The sequence below is a fragment of the Xenopus laevis genome, chromosome 2L (genome assembly GCF_017654675.1).
Source record: "Xenopus laevis strain J_2021 chromosome 2L, Xenopus_laevis_v10.1, whole genome shotgun sequence".
NCBI lineage: Eukaryota > Metazoa > Chordata > Amphibia > Anura > Pipidae > Xenopus > Xenopus laevis.
The window spans coordinates 28879716-28904125 of record NC_054373.1 but is presented as its reverse complement, the minus strand read 5'-3'; the positions used below and the strand labels follow the sequence as shown (position 1 = coordinate 28904125).

The window sequence follows — 24410 nt, the reverse complement described above, 5'->3', positions numbered from 1 at the left end:
GGGTGGGAAGGAAAATCATGTAACTTTTTGCCACAAAACAAGGACACAAGTTTTTTCCACGTTTTCCCTTCCCTAATTTGCATATGCAAATTAGGATTTTGGCTCAGTATTCGGACAATCTTTCATGAAGTATTTGGGGATTCGTACAAATCCCAAATAGCGGATTCGGTGCATCCCTAGTTTTAATATTACAGAGAAAAGGAAATCATTTTGAAAAAAATTTGAATTATTTGCTGTAAATGGACTCTATGGGAAATGGCCTTCCTGTAATTTCAGAGCTTTCTGGATAGCGGGTATATGGATAAGTGATCTCATATCCACGTTTCATAAATACACGCATTGTAGAAGTGTAGTGGAGTTGTTGCCTTTGTCTTTCCTTTTTTTCTCAATTACTCAATCATGCCCATGTCTACCCCAAGACCTGATTTTTTGGGGGTGACAATTTATTTTTTCAAAATGAAAAATTGGTTCTCTCCTCCAATTTCCCTGTACGAGTGGGCACCAACCCAAGTAAATAGGGCCAGGTTGTACCACTGGAAATCCTGTTTTAAACCAAATTAGTGTCATCCATATAGAAGTGGACCTTGGTGATGACAGGTATGTGTTTTTTAATTATGGTATCAATATCCATTGAAATTTGGCAGCTTACATTAACCAAAATATTATTTTAAACTGAACGGAAAGTGGTTTGCAAATTGGCTTCCATCTACTCAGCTTGTGCTTAAAAAATGTGGCTGCGTTTTTTTTTGTTTTTTATTCTCAAAAATATCTATAGTGTTTGGAATTAACAAGCATCTATTTTTCATATCAAACATTCAGAACAGTTTGGCACATTTGGCTGCCAGCCTGCAAGTGTAATCAGTACTTAACTGCAAATTTCAGAGAACAAAATAGGCACATCGGCAGCATTAATTGAGAGACCTTGGCACAAAGGAATGTTTTCCGTCTCATGCCGGGCTATACATTCTCACAGCATATAAATATTTATATCCATGCAGAGAATCTCTGAAAAGACAGTTGGGCCTTTGGGCTAGTCTGCTTGCAATGTATCTAGCTAGACATCTTATGGAGAAAAGGGCAGAATCCCCCAGCTATCCAGTGACCCAAAAATCTCATTTGCACAACAAAGTACAGGCAGGCTGCTATTACATCTACTTGTTTCTGTTCAAAATACCAATTAAGAAACTGAACAGGATTAAAATCTAGTAGGGCTTATTTACTTAGGACCGGGTACAAGTGCAAGAAGGGCCACAAAATGATGCCCGTTAGTTCTTATTCACTTAGAACTCAGCTAGGCAGCTCTGTTTTTACCTCCTGGTAGAATGGAGCATAAAAACCTTTTGCAGCCACGCTTCAAGAGCAAAAAACACGAGGGTGCACTTTACAGCCTGAGATACACACTGTTAATGGCCCTAGTCATTATTGAAGTACTACTAAGTCTATAGTTATAAGTCTATAACTAATCAATTGTGCAAAATATTAATATAAAATTGATTTTAATATTAAAGGAGAACTAAACCCGCCCAATAAGAAAAGCCTGTACCTACTATCCTACATAGTCCGCCCTTCCTGATTCCCCCCCCCCCCCACATTAGTGCATTATCCCTAAAAGTGTCCAGAATACATTACTCACTTATCGGTGCAGAGTAAGCGCAGCAGAGCTCATGGGCTCCATCTTCCAGCTCCTTTGTATTCTTCCTTAAAGGAAAACTATACCCCCAAAATGAATACAGATTATATCAAATATAGTGGCATATTAAATATATATATACCAGTTTGGAAAGATTCTTTAAGTAAATATTGCCCTTTTACATCTCTTGCCTTGAACCATTATTTCGTGATAGTCTGTGTGCTGCCTCAGAGATCACCTGACCAGAAATACTGCAGCTCTAACTGTAAAAGGAAGAATTGTTGAAGGAAAAGACACAACTCTGTTTGCGAATTGGCTTACGTGACTTAACAAGTATAGTTTGTTTGGTATGTTTGTGTGCACCGTGAATCATACGATCCCAGAGGGCGGCCCTTATTTTTTTAAAATGACAGTTTTCTATTTAGGATTACCCAATGGCACATACTATTATTATGAAAATGGTTTATTTAAATGAAGCAGGGTTTTACATATGAGCTGTTTTATGCGATATACTTTTATAGAGACGGAGGGTTATTATTTTCCTTTAAGTTGGAGCAGTCTTCCAGTTCATAGCAACTGCGCATGCGCCACAATTGCTGAAGGGAAGGAAGAGGACCTGAAGAATACCAAAGAGGTAGAAGATGGCGGCAATGAGCTCTGCTACAGGAGTACTGTGTTAGGGACACTTTTAGGGGTAGTCAGTTATGCGGAGAAGAAGCGGGGGGGGGGACTATCTAGGGTAGTAGGTAGGGGTTTAGTTCTCCTTTAATCCAGTGTGCTTCCTTCAGGTCTCGTAGCATACAAAATGGGAAAAAATGCAATAACTCTAAGAGATGATACTCTACTTGGTTTCCATTTAATATTTGCTGCTGAATTCAAAGACACTAGATCATTGTTTGTGTGCACAAAACAATCTTTCTTTAGGGAGCTGCATTCATATATATCAGCAGGGCCTTCTATATTGGACGCCTAAATAGAAACATGCATTTACGACCATTGTTTTATGCCCATGTCACGGACAAGCAACACGACAGCTTGCAATTACATGGAAAATACACAGTGCCAGGATATGACAATATATGTTACTAGTTATTTACTGGATACTGCAGAGAGGGTGTTTATAAATGGGATTTAAACTAGATGCTACTGAAGCGTTTTACAGTCAGAGGATGACTGGGTTTAATATATTACAAAAACTGGGTTGTACGGCAATATGATTGGTACAAAGCATCATTTGTAGGCTCTGCACATTGCAGTCATTGTAACAAAGTACTGTCTGACTGTACTGGATAAGTCACAAGTGACAACTCTAGGGGGGTTATTTACTGAACTCCGAATGAAAAAAAAATCACAAAAGTTTTTTAAATAAAATCGTACTTTTAAAAAAAAAAAAAATCACAAATTTTTCAGAATTTATTAAACCCTGAGGATGGAAAAGTCTGAATCAGAAAATCCGGCATCTCAGACCTGTCGTTGCATATAAATCAATGGGAGAAGTTTCCGGTGAAAAATCTGGAAAATTGGATGAAAAACCCGGAAAAATCGTGAAAATCTGATTTTTTCCCCCCCCCTCAACGCAATTTTTTGGGAAAATGTAATAATTAATAAGCGTAGAAAACCCAAGCGGATTTGATCGGAGTTTGTAGCAGAAAATACCGAGATAAATTCGGACTTTGATAAATAACCCCCTAGGTGTTCTTTTAAAGGGGTTGTTCACCTTTAAGTTACATTTTTATTATGTTATAGAATGACCAATTGAGCTTTATTATTTATTCTTTATTGTTTTTAATTATTTACATTTTTCATTTGACTCTTTCTAGATTTCAAATGGGGGGGGGGGTCTGACCCATCTAAAAACCAATGCTCTGTAAGGCTATAAATGTAGTTATTGCTATTTTTTATTACCCATCTTTCTATCCAGGCCCTCTACTATTCCTATTCCAGTCTCTTATTCAAATCAGTGCATGGTTGCTAGGGTAATTTGGACCCTAACTGCTGAAACTGCAAACTGGAGAGCTAATGAATAAAAAAGCCAAATAACTCAAAAATTGTTATATCATGCTAACAGTTAACTCAAAGGTGAACAACCCTTTTAATTCTCATATTCTCTTAGCGGTGACAGGAATGGCATCTACCTGTGTACTAGTGATGTGCGGATCGGGCAGGTTTGGGCTGACCTCGCACTCCTCTTCGCGGATGGCCACCTTCAATTGCTGGTTTCCGGCTTTATAGCCGCGTGCCTACTCGCCCCGCCCCTTTTGTGACGTTGTCAACGGGGCGGGTCTATAAAAGGAACCTGGAAGTCAGATGCGGCCCGGTGTGGGATGAGGGAGGGCGGGTTAGGGTCAGGGAAAACCCGACCCACACATCACTACTGTGTACATGGGGTCCTGGGCTTTCGTAAATCTACAGCAGGCTACAGCTCGCTTGAACACAATAACCATTTTTGATAGGCCGTTCGTGTTTCATTGGAGATTAAAGTAAAGAAGTCCATTCATTTTTAAATCAGAACTACTTATTATGTATTAGCAGCAACATTTAGAGTTAATGTTAATAAACTATACCTGAAACAGGCTCAAAGGAGAGAGTCTACCTTCTGGAATTCAGCAATCAAAGAAGCACACACAAATCAGAAGTAGACAGACACAGAATGTTAAGACATGGACAATGTGAATGCTATGATTGTTCCAAGAGAATAACAGTCTATATTATTTCCACTTTACATACCATGGGGGCAAAACCATTAGAGGTGAAAAGGACAGAGGAGTAGAAATAGATGGGATGACAGAGGAAGGACATGCAGAACGTGCGTAGTGCCTGGAAAGGGGTTAAAAGCAGAGCGCAGAGTAGGATGGCTCAGTATTGAGGGCACTACATGCTGCTCCTCGGCCCTGTTCTCTCTTTCAGCCTTACCTCCTGCAGAAGATCCGCCTGCTCGATGGCTTTGAGCACGTTTTTCTTGGAGGTCTCCTGAACTTCTCCTCCCAGCAGAAATTCGTCCAGAATAAAATAGGCTTTTTCAAAATTGAAGATGATATCGAGTTCACACACCTGAGAGGCAAGAGCATCAAGAAGTGGCTTTAATTCGAAGGAGCTTTTAGTAAGACAAGAGTGCATAATAACTCATGATTACGCGCCGGGAACATTTTCATTAGCACGATGAGAGTAGGAGGAGAACCCTCTGCATTTTAATGTGCCGAGAATTCCGACACGTTTAACATGAGCATCAAGAGGGATAGATATATAGAGATTTTCTCTATCACGTCTCATTGTCATTTGACCGTGCCCCCTACGTGGTGATTACAAGCTTGTTGAGCAATAGAGGTATGGGATCCGTTATCCAGATACCCATTATCTAGAAAGTTCCAAATTACAAAAAGGCCGTCTCCCATAGACTCCATTACAATCAAATAATCCAAATTTTTAAACATGATTTCCTTTTTCTGTGTAATAATAAAACGGTAGCTTGTACTTGATCCGAACTAAGATATAATTAATCCTTATTGGAAGCAAACCCAGCCTATTGGGTTTATTTAATGTTCACATGATTTTCTAGTAGACTTGAAGATCCAAATTAAGGAAAGACCCTTTATCTGGAAAACCCCAGGTTCTGGATGACAGGTTCCATACCTGTACCAATATCTTCTAGTTAGACTTATTCTACTTGACTGAATTCATTAGAATGCCTACAAATATTTTGTTCTTTGAAAAGTATTTGAATAGAGAGGCATCAGGCCTCTGGTTATTATAAATGGAAGGAACTTATTGTTTCAAAGCAGAGATCCTGTTCATGGAGGACACTAGGGGGGCTATTTATCAAAGGTCAAATTTTAGAGCTTTGCGAGCTTTTTTAGACCTAGGGGCAGATTTATCAAAGGTCGAGGTGAATTTTCGAACGAAAAAAATTCGAATTTCGAGCTATTTTTTGTGTACTTCGACTAGGGAATAATTCAAATTTGATTGTACTTGATGTACTGTCTCTTTAAAAATTCGACTTCGGCTATACGCCATCTAAAACCTGCCAAATTGCTGTTTTAGCCTATGGGGGACCTCCTAAAATTTGGAGTCAATTGGTGGACTTTGAAAAATCGAAGTTTTTTTTTGGAAAAAACTTCTAATAGAATCTGATTGAATGCATTATTCCATTAGATTCGTACAATTCGAATTCGGCCGAATACGGACCTAGTTGATCGAAAACGCACCTATTCGACCAAAAAAAATTTCGGTTGGTCTTTTTGAATTTCGAAGTTTTTTCAATTCGAAATTTGACCCTTGATAAATATGCCCCCTAGAATGAACTCGAATGAATTCACAACTCAAATGGTTTCTGATTTAAGAAAAAAATTCGAACAACCCCGAAAACTGGAATGGATCAAGTTTTCCGTGGGAAAAAACGGGAATCGCTCGAATTGATCAAGTTTTCAAGTGAAAACCCACCGAAAAAAACTTGAGCATCATGAAGGCTATCAACATCTTCAAATGCCATTGACTCCAACATGACCTCAACAGGTTTTAGATGATGTATTTTTGGATTCAAGTTATTTCCAGGGTCGGGGTTTAATTATTATTAACATTAATTTATATAGTGCCAGCATATTTCGCAGTGCTGTATAACTAAATCTCGAATACGTTTTTTTTTTTAAAAAACTCTAATTTTTTTAGTTTATTTATCCCGAAAATTTTGACTGAAAAATACCCTCAAAGACTTGAATTTTTCATTGAAAAAACAACTCGACCTTTAATAAATCTACCCCTTGGCGTTTCAATGCAGAAACTGGTGTCTAGTTGCAGATCCTACAATGCATTCGGGGAAGGGGTTGGTCATTTATATGGCAGACTATTCCATCTTTCTTGTAAGTCTGAGTCAGATCCAGGATGATTCAGTTATGTGCTGACCATATGGCCAGATTGCATGCAAACAGAGGCATAACTATGCAGCAGGTAATAGTATTTGTCTGTAAACCTAGAAGTTTCTGTGGCAATATATTCAATTAGTTTTATTGATACAGCCCTTCAGTTCTACTGGAGTGGGGAACCTGGGCTAGTCACAGGGGGGACCAGGCTAAAGAGCAGTTAGGGTGAGAACTTGGGGTGTCTGACTGCAACTGACTGCAACTACCGTGTTGCTGAATGAAAGATACACTGATGTTTTCTCATATCTGAAACCTTATTATGAGCTAAAGGGGGCTTGCCCTAATCATATGTCCTCCTGGTGGGGTCGCACAAACTAAACAAAGCCAGGCAACCAATTAGGGATGCACCCAATCCACTATTTTGGATTCGGCCGAACCCCCGAATCCTTTGCGAAAGATTCGGCTGAATACCGAACCAAATCCAAATCCTAATTTGCATATGAAAATTAGGGGTGGGAAGGGGAAAACTTTTTTTACTTCCTTTTTTTGTGACAGTCACGCAATTTCCCTTTCCGTCCCAAATTTGCATATACAAATTAGGATTCGGGGTTCGGCAAGGCAGAAGCATTCGGCCGAATCCTGCTGAAAAAGGCCGAATCCTGGATTTGGTGCATCCCTACAACCAATGGTCTGTTCTATGTTCAAGCATGGAGCACCAACGGAGGCAATCAATACAAGCACTTTCAAGTCCCTAAAAAGTGCCCCATATGCCACCAACTTTTAAGGATAATGGTATTTACTGCCAACCGCAGCTGCCTGAAGAAAACCCAAAACAAATTATTTAAAAGAGGGGTTGAGAAAAAATAAGCTAAGCAAAAAGCAGAGGAACTTGAACTGTGATTTATCTAATGATGTTTTCCTCTTTAAAGGGGTGGTTCACCTTCAAGTGTACTTGAAGGTACACTTGAACCGAATCCTGGATTTGGTGCATCCCTACTACAAATGTATTGTTATTGCTACTTTTTTTACTCATCTTTCTATTCAGGCCTCTCCTATTCATATTCCAGTCTCGTATTCAAATCAATGCATGGTTGCTAGGGTAATTTGGACCCTAGCAACCAGATGGCTGAAAGTGCAAACTGGAGAGCTGCTGAATAAAAAGCTAAATAAGTCAAAAACCATAAATAATAAAAAATGAAAACCAACTGCACTCTCTACATCATACTAAAAGTTAATTTAAAGGTGAACAACCCCTTTAAGGCTAGAGCCAGACGGGACTGAAATCCACAGGCCGATTTCAGTCCCTACCACCAGCAGTATGCGCCTTTTTCCTTTCCTTTTTTGCATCCAGAACCCTTGTGTCAGCTCCGATAAGAGCACTATAAGCAGATTTTGGAGCGAAATGCATTGGCGAAATCCGGCAAGTGTGTTTGCACCTGAGCCAATAAAAGGGTTCTCAATATGAATGCGGCCTGCTCCGTCTGGCCCTAGTCTAAAGGGTTAGTTGACCTTAAGGTTAAATCTTAGTATGTTATATAGAAGAAAGTACTATTCTTAGAGACATTTCAATTAGTCTACTTTTTAAAAAAAATGTATTTGCCTTCCCTTTCTGCCTCTTTCCAGTTTTCGAATTGGGGTCACAGACCCCAGCAGCCATAAAACGATTTATTTGCAAGTTTTTTGTTATTATTCTTCCATTCAGGCTGTCTAATTTTTAACATACAGTCTCTCATTCAAAGCACTGGCTGGTTGCTAGTAATAATTGGAGCCTAGCAACCAGGTAGCTGCAGAAATTCCAAACTGCAGAACACAAAGCTAAATTATTTAAAAAATAAATAAATAAAGACCAATAGCAAATTGTCTCAGACTATCACTGGTTACGTCATACATAAAGTTCATTTAGATAAACTACTCCTTTAAGTAAGCTGAAGCAGTTTCCAGAGCAAGAACTAAACACACAAATCTGTCGTAGTATTAATATCTGAACATAATTCTCAAAATAATGTGATTTAGTGTCTTTTGAGGTTTTAATGAGAAAGTCATCGTTTCCATGCAGCATTTAATTGAACGAGCACAATTTGACTCACGCTGCCAAAATACTTGTCCAAAAGCTCCACGTAACGATGGATTATTTCCAGTGTAATCAGCTCATTGTCCTGATCTTCAATGGCACAGCAGAAGTAGAGGCTTGCGTACCTACAGAGAGGAAGGATAATTAGGCATGAGACTGTTATGTAGATGACCCACAACATGAAAGGTGGCATAGCACCCACAGCCTTCCCTATATTAATTAGGCACTACTCACAACACACACAAGGAATAAGCAGTAGCCCTGGAAATTAAAATTAAATTAACGAGTTGGAGGGGTCTTTCAGCAGAAAGGCAGATAGAGGATACGTGACGCTGCCATGTGAACTTTCCGCCAACATCAGCCTATGCGTTCATGCAAATTACAGTCGACAGTTGGAGGAAAAAGTTGTAACCAATTAAATACTTTTTGATCTGATCCGCATTGTAATGTTCCGGCTGCATCTCAGCAGTCTGTTCCTTTCTTTCTGTCACTAAATTCAAACAGCCAGAACATTAATTTCAGAGTCCTTGCCACAAACCGACCAAACGCAGCCCTGCTGTGGGGTCTGTGGGGAAGCGGCTGTCAGTTCACAGGGAAAAAAGTTTCAGAGCAACATTTTTTTTTTGTAAATGTTATAATGTTACAAGGTATCTATAGTTCCTTAAAGGGGTGGTTCACCATTAGGTTAACTTTTAGTATGTTATAGAATGGCCAATTCTAAGCAACTTTTCAAGTGGTTGTCGTTATTTCTTTTTATAGTTTTTTAAATTATTTGCCTTCATCTTCTGACTCTTTCCAGTTTTCAAATGGGGGTCACTGACCCCATCTAAAAACAAATGCTCTGTAAGGCTACACATTTATTGTTATTGCTACTTTTTATTACTCATCTTTCTATTCAGGCCCTCTCCTATTTATATTCCAGTTTCTTATTCAAATCAGTGCATGGTTGCTAGGGTAATTTGTGCCCTAGCAGCCTGATTGCTGAAATTGCAAACTGGAGAGCTGCTGAATAAAAAGCTAAATAACTCAAAAACCACAAATAATAAAAAATGAAAAGCAATTGCAAATTGTCTTAGAATATCACTCTCTACTTCGTACTAAAAAGGTGAACAACCCCTTAACATAGACGTATCATATTGCTGCTAATAAGTATAGGGTCTCTCCTCCTGAGATATGTATGATTGATAAACATTTTATGCTGGCAAAGCAATATGTGAGCCCATCTAGCTAACTTTCCCAGCATGCCTGCACCATGACAATGAATGGTGGTTGTTGTAGTTTAACATCAGCAGTACAACAGATCAGACATCCCAGTGTGCAGTAATCTTCTAAGCACCCAAAATAACAGTAATATATATATATATATATATATATATATATATATATATATATATATATATATATAATTTTAATTTTTTTTTCTGTTGATTTTAGTTGTAGATTCTGTGAGCATTGGTATTTTAAAGTTGGGAATAAAAAGCATCATGATGCATCCACTAACCAGCGAAGCTGAGAGGGGCCAAAAACCCTCTAAAAATATGCAAACATTCTATAGCATGATATCCATTCCCTTTTATGGTCTAACTGTTCTACAGCATAGGACCTAATCTGTTCTAGACAGAACTGCCCATCCAACCATTCCATCTGATTCTACGAAAATAAAATAAAAAGGGATATATCTGCAAATGGTGCGCCAAATCATTCTGAACTGAACAATTGGGTCAATTATTGGGTCACGGGGCCCATACTGATTATTGACCCAGTCGATCAGTTCAGAATGATTTGGCGCACGCACCATTTGCAGGTATATCCCTTTTTATTTTATTTTCACCAATGCTCACATACTCTGTAATAACTAAAATCAACAGAAAAATAAATAAATATACATATACATACATATATATATATATATATATATATATATATATATATATATATATATATACACATATATATATATATATATATATATATATATATATATATATATATACATACATATATATATATATATATATACACACACAAAACAAAAAAGAAAAAAAAAGAAATACATATACATATATATATATATATATATATATATATATATATATATATATATATATATATATATATATATATATATATATATATATATATATATATATATATATATATATATATATATATATATATACGGTATACAGACACATACACACAAATTGCCTTGAGAAAGGTCCCAATTGACCAAAACTTCACGTTGGCTATACATGCTTGACACATTTTTTGATTTTTAACAAATACCCTGTGGTTGCTGGTTGTCTCTTGCATATATATATATATATATGTATATATATATATATATATATATATATATATATATATATATATATATATATATATATATATATATATATATATATATATATATATATTTACACACACACACTCACAAATGCCACAGGATTCGCACTATTATTGGAAGGAATCTTCAATAAATCTACATGCAGGCACAGGACCTGGTGTTTTCTGAATAAGGGGTCTTTCCGTAAATTAGATCTCCCGACCTTAAGTCTACTAAAAAATAATGTAAACATTAAATAATCCCAATAGGCTGGTTTTGCCTCCAATAAGGTTTAATTATATCTTAGTTGGGATACTGCTTTATTATTACAGAGAAAAAGGAAATACATTTTAATAATATGAATTATTGGATTAAAATAGGCTCTATGGGAGATGGCATTCCCATAATTATCCTTTCTGGATAATGGGTTTCTGGATAACAGATCAACTTCTGGAACCCCTAAAAGCCACATTATGACACAGCACATGAGCATGAAAGACTGCTGTTGTATAGCAAACCTATATATTACACATAATGCTTACATATTGTTGTGCTACAGTGAGCTGTAGGAATCCACACAGCCATAAACCTCTCATTACTGCATGTGGGTTTATAAAGGGGAAAAAATACACCGACAGCAGTGCCTTGCGATTCCGAGTTACTAGGGATGTACTAAATCCATCATCCTTGGATTTTGGCTAAATATAGAATCCTTCACAAAAGATTCATCTAAATCTGCATTAAATGCGAACAAAACGTCCATCCCTTTGGCCCTATACACAAGGCAAGAACACAGGCCAAGTTAGCAGCTAATATGGGCCCGCAAAAACCTACCTGCCCAGTCCCGGATTTGTGGAGAGGCCACCAAGGCCGGGCCTAGGGCAGCAAGATTTTAGGCGGCATGCTGCCCAACCACACCCACATTGATTCAGAAACACTGGGGATGAGCAGGAGATACAACAGTTTTTTAAATCTCCTATGCGCCAATGCCAGTTGCTCAAGTCCCAATGATGAAAATTTAAGCAAATAAAAGGGAGGGGACGGGGGTGATGAACGACAGCCGGCCTAGGGGGTGCCCTCTATGTAAATCTGGCCCTTTACCTGCCCCACTGGAGCTTACAATCTAAGGTCCCTATCATAGTCACACATACTCTAATCAGTTTTATCAGGAGACAATTAACCTGCCTGTATGTTATTGAAATGTGAAAGGAAAATAAGTACCCGGAACTGGAGTCCTGCATCGAGAGGGGTACCCACGGAATACCCTCAAAGTGATCAGGTTTTGGGCAGAGAGTTCAGATTCCCTGATCATGCGGGTATCCAGCTAAAGTGTGGGACTGGTCCCTCTCACCCTCCTTTGAGGTGTGTGCAAAATTTGACCCCTAACCGATCAGTGGTGGCTTTGGTTGCCACCTTCTCTGGAAAAATACAGGCCTTCCTATATTCTTGCGTTTTTTTGACATTAGGATCAACCATCATTTTTACCGGTCAGGCCGGTAAAATACCGGCCAGGTGACAACCCTAGTGGTGGCTCCAGTGTGATGTCACTTCCGCTCCACAGTGACGGCACTTCCTGTTTCATGGGTCCCAGGTCGGAAGGTAAGAAAGACATTTGTGGGCTGGGTCAGGTAGGGGTGCAGGTCGGTTTGCAGGTCAGTGGGTCCAAGTCGGGCACGGGTCTGCTTGACTGGACCCACATAGGACTCAACCCAGAACACATGAACATTGAGAACATACAAATTCCTTGCACAAGCTGGAATCAAACTCAGGACCCCAGCAAAGCAGAAGTGCTACCCACTGACTCTCCATTGCTGCCCAGTGTATCTACTGTACTGAAGTGCCAGGCTACGTTGGTACGTAAATAGCCAGTTTAACAAGCAATTACATTTCTTCTTGCATAATCACACACAATGGTTTATCCCTTCACTAGAAAGTAAAAAAATAAGCACAAAAATACTCTATCTATACAGAATACAAGTTTTCCGACACAAAAAGTAAGATGGCGAGATCAGGATTCAGGGAAACCGCAGAGAGGCCACATGCATGCTTTCTGAACAGATGCCAAGTGCTAATGAGAAGAGCAAGTGAAAAGAATGCGGGATGCAAGCAGTGGGAAAGTAAAGGCATGAGACACTGCAGGAGCAGACGCCACAATAAAGGCTACAATGGAGATGAATTGGGGGTGGAAGGGTCGGAGAAAACTGTCCAGAAAAAAAATTAAATAAGGGAGATGATAAGCTCAGGGCTAAGAAGGGAGAATAAAAATATTGCAATAAAAGGAGAAGAGAAAAAACACAGGAGAGTGAATGGCAGCCTGAAAATGAAAAGCGACAAGAACAAATGAGAAGGAAGTAGGGAGGTCACAAGGTGAGCAAAAAGAAGAACGCAGGAGATAGCAATGATAATGATGGAAAATCCTGAAAGAGAGAAGTGGTTAGAGATAGCTGTAATGATTATCTGTACAGAATAATAAAAGCTGAGTCATTACATGTCAGCTCTGAAAACGGTGCCCCTACTGTACAACAGTTCCTCGCATTCGCCACCAGCCTTTGGGGTGAGAGGGTATAGGCTGCTCTAATTCAACATAGCAGGAGATTTTTCCAACCCCTGGAAAACGGTCATCCCATTCAGTTACTCAGGGCAGGGCAAAATATACCCCCCACCCCATTGTTGCAGAAGAAAAACTCCCAGCATGTCCTAACAACCCTCAATATAACCAAATAAGCCATAGGGAATAATAACATACCATTACCAGGCACTCGGCTTTTAAATCAAACTCGAGAAACTCGCCATGTAATAATTTTCCCAGCATGCAACCTGAGGTCGCGCTACATCTGGACAAACGGCAGGTAGCACGTCCCTGTTTACAGTGGAGCTAAAAATAAAATAGGCTGTGCTTGCAGGGCGGCATGGAAAAGTAAAACCTACGCGCAACATGTAGTCTTGTGGGGGGTACCTTTATAAGCCTCAACAAAAACAAGGGATAAAATAAAATACAGAAAGGACATAATATGCTCTAGCACCGTGTCTCTACATAAAGCATTGCTAGCATATTTGCATTATCCATTTTGCACACTGCCTGTAAGGTCAGCCTGTGCTGTAGCATTGTGTCCTTGCTGCAGGGAAGCATATTTAGCACTCTCAAAAGAGTTATTAGGTTTTCTCATGCATTCTCCTGGGGTTTTGATATTTGGCACAAGCCTTCGGGGGAGCCATACATTTTCCACAGCTTCAGATTAGCAGTCTGGCCAGTTTTGACCTTTCTGCCCGGCAGTCTGGGTGTGTATGCTTCCAACAGGCAGTTTCATCAATCCACCAGCAACCTCATCAGGATGCAGTCGCTCTATCCAGACTAAAAATGCAATCTGCCAGTGCCTCCTCTTGCCACATGATAAATCCAAATGTGAGAGGGGCCATGTTCCCTTTCATCTTATGTACAGATCATTTTGTTCAGAACATTAGACAAAACAATGGCACATGGCACAATGGCAAAATGTTAAGAGTGTCAGGAAGAAAGCAAAGTCCTCTCTTTGGTTTACCGTCTACCGAACCATATTATTTGGCTGAAAGTAGGAATGTTATTACTTCCCAGTACAAGGATTTGGAAGTACTACCTTTATGCCAGACTCACATAGACGACAGTCGATAAAATGTTTTCACTTTATGTGCCTAGGCCCCAGCAATGTTCCATCAAATTTTTTGGAAAACTGCATGCGTTAAAGACTTATTTTGTGCACACTTAGCATGATGTAAGAGCTGACCACATACTGAACTTGGGGGGCGCATAGAAAGATTCTGTGCACTGTATAAAGTGGTCTGGAGTCATCTGTGTTCACAGTAGGAGCTACCTGTGGTTATAACTTGCATGTGTGTGCAAGTGCACAGTTTAAGTTGGCCATATATTTCCAGATTTGGTTCAGCAGTTCGGCCAGTTTTATCTGTAGTGCCTGACCTTCTGGGCAAACATGTCAGCTATGAAATCAGTTCCAACAGATGGTTCTATGTTCTTGTTGGTTCACAGTGGATCTCTACAGGTAAAAAATCTCAACTGCCAATGCACTAGTTCCATTAGTTTGGAAATAAATTAAACCAGCATTTTGCCATCCATATGCAGTAAGTTTTGTGGCATCTGTCCACTGGACCAATCAATCACATACAGGCCCTGGCTGGCAATTTGTGGGCGGCTGTAAGATGCTATAGGCCAGTGATGATCCCCAACATGTTTGTCACCAACCCCTTGGATGTTGCCTCCAGTGGTGCCAAAGCAGGTACTTATTTTTGAATTCTTGGTTTGGAGGCAAGTTTTGGTTGAATAAAAAACAGGTGTAGTGCCAAAGATAGCCTCCTGTAGGCTGCCAGTCCACCAAATAGCCAATCAAAGCACTTATTTTGCACCACCCAGGAACATTTTTCATGCTTGTGTTGGTCCCCAACTCTTTTTACATCCGAATGTGGCTCGTAGCTAAAAGGGTTGGGGACCCCCGCTATTGAAAGTCATTATTTAGTAAGCTGTTGGGGAGATGTTTGGGCCTCTCTGAACTTGAAATGCCAGGGCCTATTTCGAATCCCAATCTGGACCGGATCAGATACCTTGAAGAGTCAGCCAGTGTATGGACACCATTAAAGGCAAGGCTAGCTTCAAGAGATTAAAAAGAGCCCATTAAGTCATGTGACAAGCCCATTGTCTCTAGAAGTTTGGTCCCACAATACTAAACTTAGTGCACAATCAGAAGCAGGACAACCCCTGCATTAATTCAACTGGTGCAACATTGAGTGCAAAAAACAAAACCCTGTACTTACCCCTGGTCATCGCATGTGTTAAGTACAGGGCTTTCTTGTGTGTGTGAACATGCTGCATCTTGCATCTTATGCACAAAAACATGTACAACTGGCAAACTGGACAGGACTTTAGTAGAGATGTGCAGATGTTACTGGGCCCTAAAGCAGAATAATTTTAGGGCCCCCTAAATATCCAGAGGTTGTCCCATTTTACCAATGTATTAAAATTATTTATTATTTAGGACCTCCTGTGACCCCTTACACCTCCTGGGCCCCCCTGCAGCCACAGGCTTTGCTTCTTCTGGGTGTCAGCAAAGGACCAGTCACACTGATAACCATTAAATACCATCAAGACGGAAGATAAAGAATAAAGGAGAAGGTATGCAGTTCAATGCAGGAGAAGGTATGCAGTTCAATACAAAATTCCTAAGCAAACCACTTACTTGATTTTCAAGGGTGCATACACTTCCTGGCTGCTTCAGAAACCTAATAGTATCCAGTGACTTTGTATGGAAGGAGCACACCTATGGCCAACGCCTTTTCAATCCATTTATTGCAGCAGAAAAAACAGCTGTTTTTTCTGCTGCAATAAATGAATTGAAAAGACATTGGCCATAGGTGTGCTCCTTCCATACAAAGTCACTGGAGAACGTATGCAGAACACCAACTGGAGCAGTGGGCAAAGAACGTGAACATCAGGGAGGCAGCATTGTGTGTGTGTAGGATGGAAAGCAATACAGCCAAGTTGAGTAGAGCAGTATTTGGCAACATAGAAGATGGTATGGGGGAGTGACAGACATGTTCCAACAGCTTATAAATATGAGAAACCTTAACAAGATGTGAAGACTGAGGTACATTTTACATTAAAGGTCTGTGTGCCCATTTTACAACTAGACCATATCAACACAATGAAAAATGGTGGAATGGAAACCCCACTTAATTCAGCCAATAAAATGCAACCATAAACCCAAGAGTACATGCTATAACACAGCAGATCTTTATGTGAATTGCTCTTTAAACCTCAGAGTATTATTTGTAAAAATAAAAAGCACAGAATTGATTTAGTGCACCAAAACGCCCAATCAGAAAGCACTTGCTCAAATCTGGCGTGGATGGGAAAATTGTGCCTATGATTGGCAAGGAAGCCCTGTACTTTACACCTACCATAGACAACGCCGTAAGTAAAGGGCAACTGAATAGCAGGTGGATCTTACTGGTCAATGGCAGAGGTCCCCAACCAGTGGCTCGTGAGCAACATGTTGCTCCCAGTGACCTCAAAGCAGGTGCTTATTTCTGAATTGCAGGCAAGGAGACACGTTTTGGTTGCATAAAAACCAGCTGTACTGCCAAACAGAGCCTCCTTTAGGGCAGTAGCCGATGGGGAGATGTTAGCCGTGATAAAAATGCACAAATGTTGGCAGCGAATCTCCCGAAAATGTGTCTCCATTGGAAATAACTGAAATTGCCTGCAGTAAAACCAACGCATTGCTTTGTTCTTCCCAAGTTGCCTCGGGAGGAAACTTTGCGTGACTTAGCAATACATTGGCTTTACCACCAGCGATTTCAGCTATATCTAATGGAGACAAATTATCGTGAGATTTGTCGCCCTACAGTCAATCGCGAGCAACAAATCTCCCTGTCGGGCCACTGCCCTTAGACTATCTATTAACATAGGGGCTATCAAACAATCAATAACAGCCATGATTTGGTTACCCCAGGAACTTTTCAAGCTTGTGTTGCTCCCCAACTCTTCTTACAATTAATGTGGCTCATGGGTAAAAAAAAGTTGGAGACTCCTGGTCTAGGGTAAAAGTTACTATTTGTTACTGAGATGACCGTGTTTTCGTTGATGCAACGGTTTAGGGCTGCAACTCCACTTAAGGGCTTTAGCACACGGGCAGATTCGGAGAGATTTAGTCGTCTGGCGACTAATTGCCTCTTCTTCGGGGCGACAATCTCCCCGCACTGCCTTCCCCCTATTAAAGTGAAAATTGCCTGTGGCAATGAACTCGCGGCGCTTCAATTTCCAAAGTCATCTGAAGTTGCCTCACAGAAATTGAAGCGCCGCGAGTGCATTGTCGCAGGCGATTTTTCATTTTAGCTGGCGGAAGGCAGGGAGAAGGCAGTTAGGGGAGATTGCCGTCCCGAAGAAGAGGCGATTAGTCGCCAGGCGAAATCTCCCTGAATCTGCCCGTGTGCTAAAGCCCTAATAATTTGAAACTGCAAGCAATTTAACAACTGTTGCATGATAACGGATGTAAACATTGCATGAAACATTTGCTATTTAGTGACCTTTCTAGCAGATTTTGCTATGTACCGGATACGGATCGTTTAATCGAACTCTAAAACATGCAATGCCAATGGCAACTTCTATCGATAATGAAAAAACGGCAGAGGCACAACAGTCGCGGGAATGTATTTTAGAAATGTGAAGTGCCAAATAATTCTATACCTACAAATCTATTCTTTCATATCTGTCTCCTTGATCTATGTCCCCTAGCCCGGAGCGGTTTGCAATACTAATGTGCGGAGAGCAGCAGCTGCATCGCTAGCAGTAAGTTAATCAATCTCCCCCTTCCCAGGGAAAGGAGCACTCATTCAGCGCACTGCATTGCAGGCCAATGTGGCAGCCCAGTGGTTAAGGATGCTAGGGAGGGGTGTAGAAAGAGAGAAGAGTGTGAACAACCTTTTGTAGACGATCTTCAGATCCCTCCATTCCAGGAAGCTGCACATTTTCGGCTTGCGGGCTAACACGGTCTGGACCAGCTCCCTGGTGATCTTCTTCTTCTCTTTGTCAGACAGAGGCACATACCACTTCTGAAGCCTCAGCTTCCCCTGACGGCTGAACAAAAGCATAAACTGCATCTGTTGAACAACAACAACAAGAGAAATTAGAATACAAAGTGAGTGGACGGCATGCAACACTACAGCACTTTGCAGGGTCACAAATGGGTACAGGGGAAAATCAATAAAATATTAATGACTTGTCTTCCAAGAGGCATCTCTGCAAAGCACCAGGCGCTGGAGCGATGTTCTCTGGGCTCTCGGAACGGAATCTGGGATGTGCGGTGCCTTTTTTTTTTTTTTTTACACCACAATAGAGAGGTTGTTCCCAAACAGAGGCTTATCAGCATGCATTGCTTTGGCAAAATCCCAGTTACAGCCCTGTGACACGTGAGGAGGGGAATGATTGTGGGAGTTACTAAGCAAGGAGAGATGGGAGGGCATCTAATAGAGGGGGTCAGACACGCAGATTTAACCTCTTACAGGCCAGGAAGAATGGAAACCTGAACACTGTGCAAACATATTATGCGCTTGCTAAGCTAACAGATGGGCTCAGCAATACCTTAGGGGGGTAACAGCAATAAAACTACTAACAATGCACCGTGACACCTCTCTTCCATAAATAAACACTTATTATAGAAAAAAAAAAATCTGCAAATAAAAAGGATTTGTCAAATAAAGATTACTAATAAAAATGTATCAAAAATGTACATGTGCAAGAGAAAAGGGCAGATAATTAGGAAAATAAATAAGGCACAGGGGAAACACAGAGGTACAATAGCAAAAAACATATAGACTTGAAAACCTAAAGAAAATATCAGCATATAAGCTTCCCTTAATTTCTAGTACAGGTTTGGGATCCGTTATCTGGAAATACATTATCCAAAAAGCTCTGAATTATGGAAAGGCTGTCTCCCATAGACTCCATTTTATCCAAATAATCCACATTTTAAAAAAATTATTTCCTTTTTCTCTGTAATAATAAAAAAAGTACCTTGTACTTGATCCAAACTAAGATATAATTAATCCTTTTTGGAGGCAAACCCAGCCTATTTGGGTTTATTTAATGTTTACATGATTTTCTAGTAGACTTAAGGTTTGAAAATCCAAATTACGGAAAGATCTGGAAAACCCCAGGTCCCGTGTTCTGCATAACAGGTCCCACACCTGTACTAACTTGTGGAAGGCCCTGGCTGATGTAGCCTTTAGATTGTGAGCTCCTGTGAGCAGGACACTGTAATCTCATTTTTAATCTGTAATACTTCTTTGATTATTAAGGCATTTGTTTATTAAAAATGAATGTACTTATGCAATATAAATATATGACAATGATGATGATCTAGCCTAAATAATGGAATTGTACACTGTGACAGTGATATTGTTTTTTTTGGTTCAGTGACCTATTTGATATCACACATTTGGCCAGGGCTCCAACTACATATTTATAGGGAGTCACAGAGATAGGGAAACATTGCTGTAGGAGTCCATTGGCCAGTGTTATCCTTTATCTGTAACCCTGTGGTAGCAGAGACAATGTCATGCGACCTTAGGGCGAGGTCACATGTGGCGTTTTTACATTGCGTTTTTAAAAACGTGCAGCCATCAGTAAATACGTTCAAGGTGAAGTCCTATTGAAAATAATGGAATACGCACAATAGCAATTTCCACGGGGCGCTTGAGAGCCATCATCCGCCATGCAATGTCAGTATTTGCGGTTTTCAGTAGTAACGCCAATACGCCAAGGAAATGCCATATTATTGAACTCTACGAGATTCGCAAGGTTTGGAAATACACTTCACTGAAATACGCTGCATATTTTCAATAAGGCTGCCAAACTCTCTCAAGATGGATTGCGCATATACGTATTTGTGGCGTTGTATGCTGGTCACGTAATTATGTTGCGCATTGATGATCATTATGCTACATTTTGCATGTAGATTGCTTTTCCTCACAAAATGTTACTATAATTCTTCCAAGTGGAATTCTGGGGAACGAGGAAAAACAGAAATGCATGTTGGTAAAAGAAAACTACTCGACCGCACGTAAAAACGCCACATGTGAGGCAAGTCTGTAGAGGCAGTAATATGAATGGCGTCTGCCAGTTTGCACACACAGACTGTTGGACTGGGGGATCTGGGGTTTTCACCCCAAGAGACCACAACTACCTGTAGTGAACTCCCCCACAGGCACAAACTCCTTCTACCCATTGTAACCTGCTCCAACCCTGTACCCCCCATCTCAAGCTCGTTCCTTTAGCCCTCTTGCCCACAGATCATGGCATGCAGTAGTACTATGTGGACATGGTAGGTTTCTCCTACCAGTTCAATCAACCCTGTGCACACACGAGGGTTTGGAGGATTTAAGGGGTCATTTACGAGGTACTTGGTAGTAATTGCACCAAGTGCCATTCCATCCATCTTGCCTGTTCTGCTAAATGGCACACAAGTGAGCCTACTAAAACTGTGGAACCATAGAGTTACCACCACCCTGAATGTTATGATGCACCAAAGGCACAGTAGACGTCACACATCAAAAGCAATTTACACCAAGTGCCAAAAGTGATGCAGTCCTGACTCCGCAACATCCAATTTGCTAACGGGCTCACATGCAGTTGTGCAATTCAAATGAAAGCGCACTTACTCTTCGGTTCAAGTCTCAGTGCATGTCATGAAACCTGTTCACAATGGCATCTCTCCAACAAACGTAAATCTTCCAATAGACAGCACTCCGTTATTCCATAAAAATGTCTTTATCTTACCTTATCACATGTCAGCAAAAAAAAGATTGCAACGTTTCAAGTGGCACCCCGCTCTTTGTCAAGCAGTTGTGTTCATGTTGCAGCAACAGACACAACTCCATTTGTGGTTGCAATTACGTTAAGAGAAACCCATTAAGAGTAATCAAAAATGCAAAATTGTACTTTGTACACTGCATTGTGGTTGTAAATGGCCTTTTAATTCATGTAAGGTGGGATCTGGAGTGAACATTTATTTTGTTGCTCTAGATACAGTAGTGTTTTATGTGGGTATAACACAGAAATGAACAAAGGGGACCCTGCCCAAATGTTCCATCTCTTTTTTCCGTTGCTCTGCTGTGTGATTTGTGGTGCAAAGATTGATTTCAAGGACCCAATGACCTCTCTATACCGCTGCTTGCAAGCAGGTCCTGTTTAATTCTCCTCCCCAGGGACCCTCTGGCTCTAAATGTCTCTTTTCATTATCTGCTTTTGTGCGAGTAATAGGACGTGTGACTTTTTTTTTTTTTTTGCTATACGTGTGATGGCGTGTGACAATGTAGTGTGCGTGTAGTTTGTATCCCTCTGCATTTTTGTAGGCCCAATATTTAATATAACTGATTCTGTAATTATAAATCCTTAATAATAACAATAAATAAATCCTTAATAACAACAAATCCTTTTCTTTACCTTCTCCTCTGCCCATTTACCTTATACAACAAACAGGCCCACTGATGCTCTGCTCAATTCCCTGCCATTGCCACTTCTAACCTAAAAGCTGGTATAATGCCGGCCAAAAGATGGCAACCCTTCCCTGTACTTACTGCCTGTCCTATAGCAGGCACTAAGGACATTGCATCCACCAACCCTGTGCTCTGCACCTCAAGCCAGATTTTTGAATAAGCACAAGGTGCAAAGAGCAGCCAGACCTGCAACGGAAGTGAATCTTCTGTCTGGGGTCTATTAAGATGACCCTTTAAGTCCCTTAAAGAAGTAGCATAATTATATTTACAACTCACTATTCAATGAGCTTTAATGGGCACTTGTTGGGTAAAAATGTTATCCCCAACCAAAGGTGCGGGCTAATAGAACTCACATTCCAGTTGGGGATAACAGTAGTTTTTAGGAAAAAAAATGCCCCCTGCCAGCGCTATGCTACCTGCACCAGGAGGGAGCTCCCGGTGCGAGCAGCCACGTTGTGTCACTTGCATGAACAAAATGCACATGTGACGTCACATGGATGTGCATAATGAGTAATTAAGGGCACATTTTCATGCTGCGCATGCGAGTGACCGGACATGGCTACTCGCACCAGGAGCTCCCACCCGGTGCGGGTAGCCTAGCGCTGGCGGGGGGCATTTTTTTAAAAAAAAAAAAACATCTGTTATCCCCAACCAGAATACAGGCTCTATTAACCCGCACCTTTGGTTGGGTATAACAGGTGACCTTTAAAGGAGATAGAAAGGTCCAATCCATGGGGCGTGCCAAATGTTGGGGGAACCCCCAAGGATTGTAATCACTTATATAATAACCCGGACTTGTGCTCCTGTTAGCAGAAAACTGCACCGGGCTATTTGCAGGCGAGTGGTCCTCTTGCTCCCATCTTCTTTCTTCAAAATCCAGCGGCCAATGAAGCACAGTAGAGTAAAAAGGCTGGCTTTTTTGTTAAATTTGAGCACCCACGCAAATAAAAGGAAAAGAATCGCTCCCTCGCAAGTGCCCTGGGCTGGTGCAGTTCTCTGCTAACAGGAGCATCGGCCTGGGGTATCAGGTAAGTTATTACAATCCTTGGGAGTTGCCCTAACATTTGGCACCCCCTTCTCCTTTAAACATAGTTATTTAGAAACAAAATTAGGAATTAAAAATCCACAAATTGTCAACTGGGAGCAACTGTCACCCCACTCTGTAATTTCTCACTGTATTAGCAGAATAAGAGCTTGTTCATAGGTTTGTGATTGCGTGATTATTCTGATGACTGCACCATTTGACAAGGCTTCTCACCAATCCCAATACTACTGAATTTAAATTTGAAGATAATAAAAATAAAGTTGGTTTTCATTTTCCAGCACTGGCCAATCTCTCAGTTCCGAGTTAGAATGCCGTGGCTTATTCAGTTCTAATACCGACTGTACCAGTTTTCTGCTGAGCAGCCGAGCTCACTGATAATTTAATGTACTGCGAGCAGCCAACTTGCGCTTATAATATGCCTCTAGGTGCTGAAGGCACATTGTGTAACTCTTGCTGCTTGAAGTAATGATTGCCTTTTATTGGCTGAACATATCACAAAGTTGAGATTCTCTATTAATTCTCTCTATTATTATTAGTCCACAAGATCAAACTACAGAACAGACAGTTTAAAATGCAACAATATTTTTACTCTGAGCTGCACAATACACTGGCTTAATACAAACAACAAAACACATAGATGAATGGCTGATTCCTACATAAACACCAAACAATACAACAGGATTTACTACTGTCATATATACAGGTATGGGACCTGTTATCCAGAATGCTCAGGACCTGGGGTTTCCAGATAATGGATCTTTCCATAATTTGGATCTTTATACCTTAATTCTACTAGAAAATCATGTAAATGTTTAATAAACCCAATAGGCTGGTTTTGCTTCCAATAAGGATTAATTATATCTTAGTTGGGATCAAGTACAAGGTACTGTTTTATTATTACAGAGAAAAATGAAATAATTTCTTGAAATGTAAGTTGATTGTACAGAGTCTATGGATGATGGATTATGCACCTTGCAACAAATTTTTTATTCAATGCTCGGTTCACATCACAGCCATTCCCCTGAGACCTTGGGGACCTGATATTTTCCAGAAAAGGGGTCTTTTTTTTTTTTATAATTTGGATCACTTCATCTACTGAAAAATCAACCCCATTAAATAAACCCAACAAGGAATTTACTGCCTTAAATAAGGATTAATTATATTTAGTTAGGATCAAGAACTGTCTTATTATGAGAGAGAAAAAGGAAATCATTTTCAAAAATTTGAATTATTTGATTAATAATTGTCTATGGGAGATGGCCTTTTTTCATAATTCGGAGCTTTCTGGATAACAAGTTTCCAGATAACAGATCCCATACTTGCAAAATGTATAGTTCCTTTTTCAGGAAAACCTAAGCACCTACAAAAGTGTCTTAATGTTTCACCTTATAGCTGATGAGAAGGCAGTGGCAAAATCTACCAAAAGGGAAATCAAGGGGAAACAA

The 24410-nt window shown here is 40.2% G+C and overlaps 1 protein-coding gene across 5 annotated transcripts in view; it reads right to left on the bottom strand.

The window, feature by feature from the left end:
• The window catches only part of ap1s2.L (adaptor related protein complex 1 subunit sigma 2 L homeolog), a 56061-nt gene that overhangs the window by 26570 nt on the left and 5081 nt on the right, over positions 1–24410 (bottom strand). For 2 of the 5 annotated variants that reach the window (XR_005965289.1, XM_018246034.2), the window contains exons 1-4: positions 18644–18826; positions 18346–18524; positions 8571–8679; positions 4544–4681 (exon numbers count right to left, since the gene is read on the bottom strand). Coding sequence is in view for 4 of the 5 variants with exons in the window: in XM_018246034.2 (XP_018101523.1) it covers positions 4544–4681; positions 8571–8679; positions 18346–18524; positions 18644–18793 (576 nt within the window). In the remaining variant the exon portion in view is untranslated. Of the gene's footprint in view, positions 1–4543; positions 4682–8570; positions 8680–18345; positions 18525–18643; positions 18827–24410 lie in introns of those variants that run through there. The other 3 variants (XM_018246032.2, XM_018246031.2, XM_018246035.1) reach the window with 3 other exon arrangements.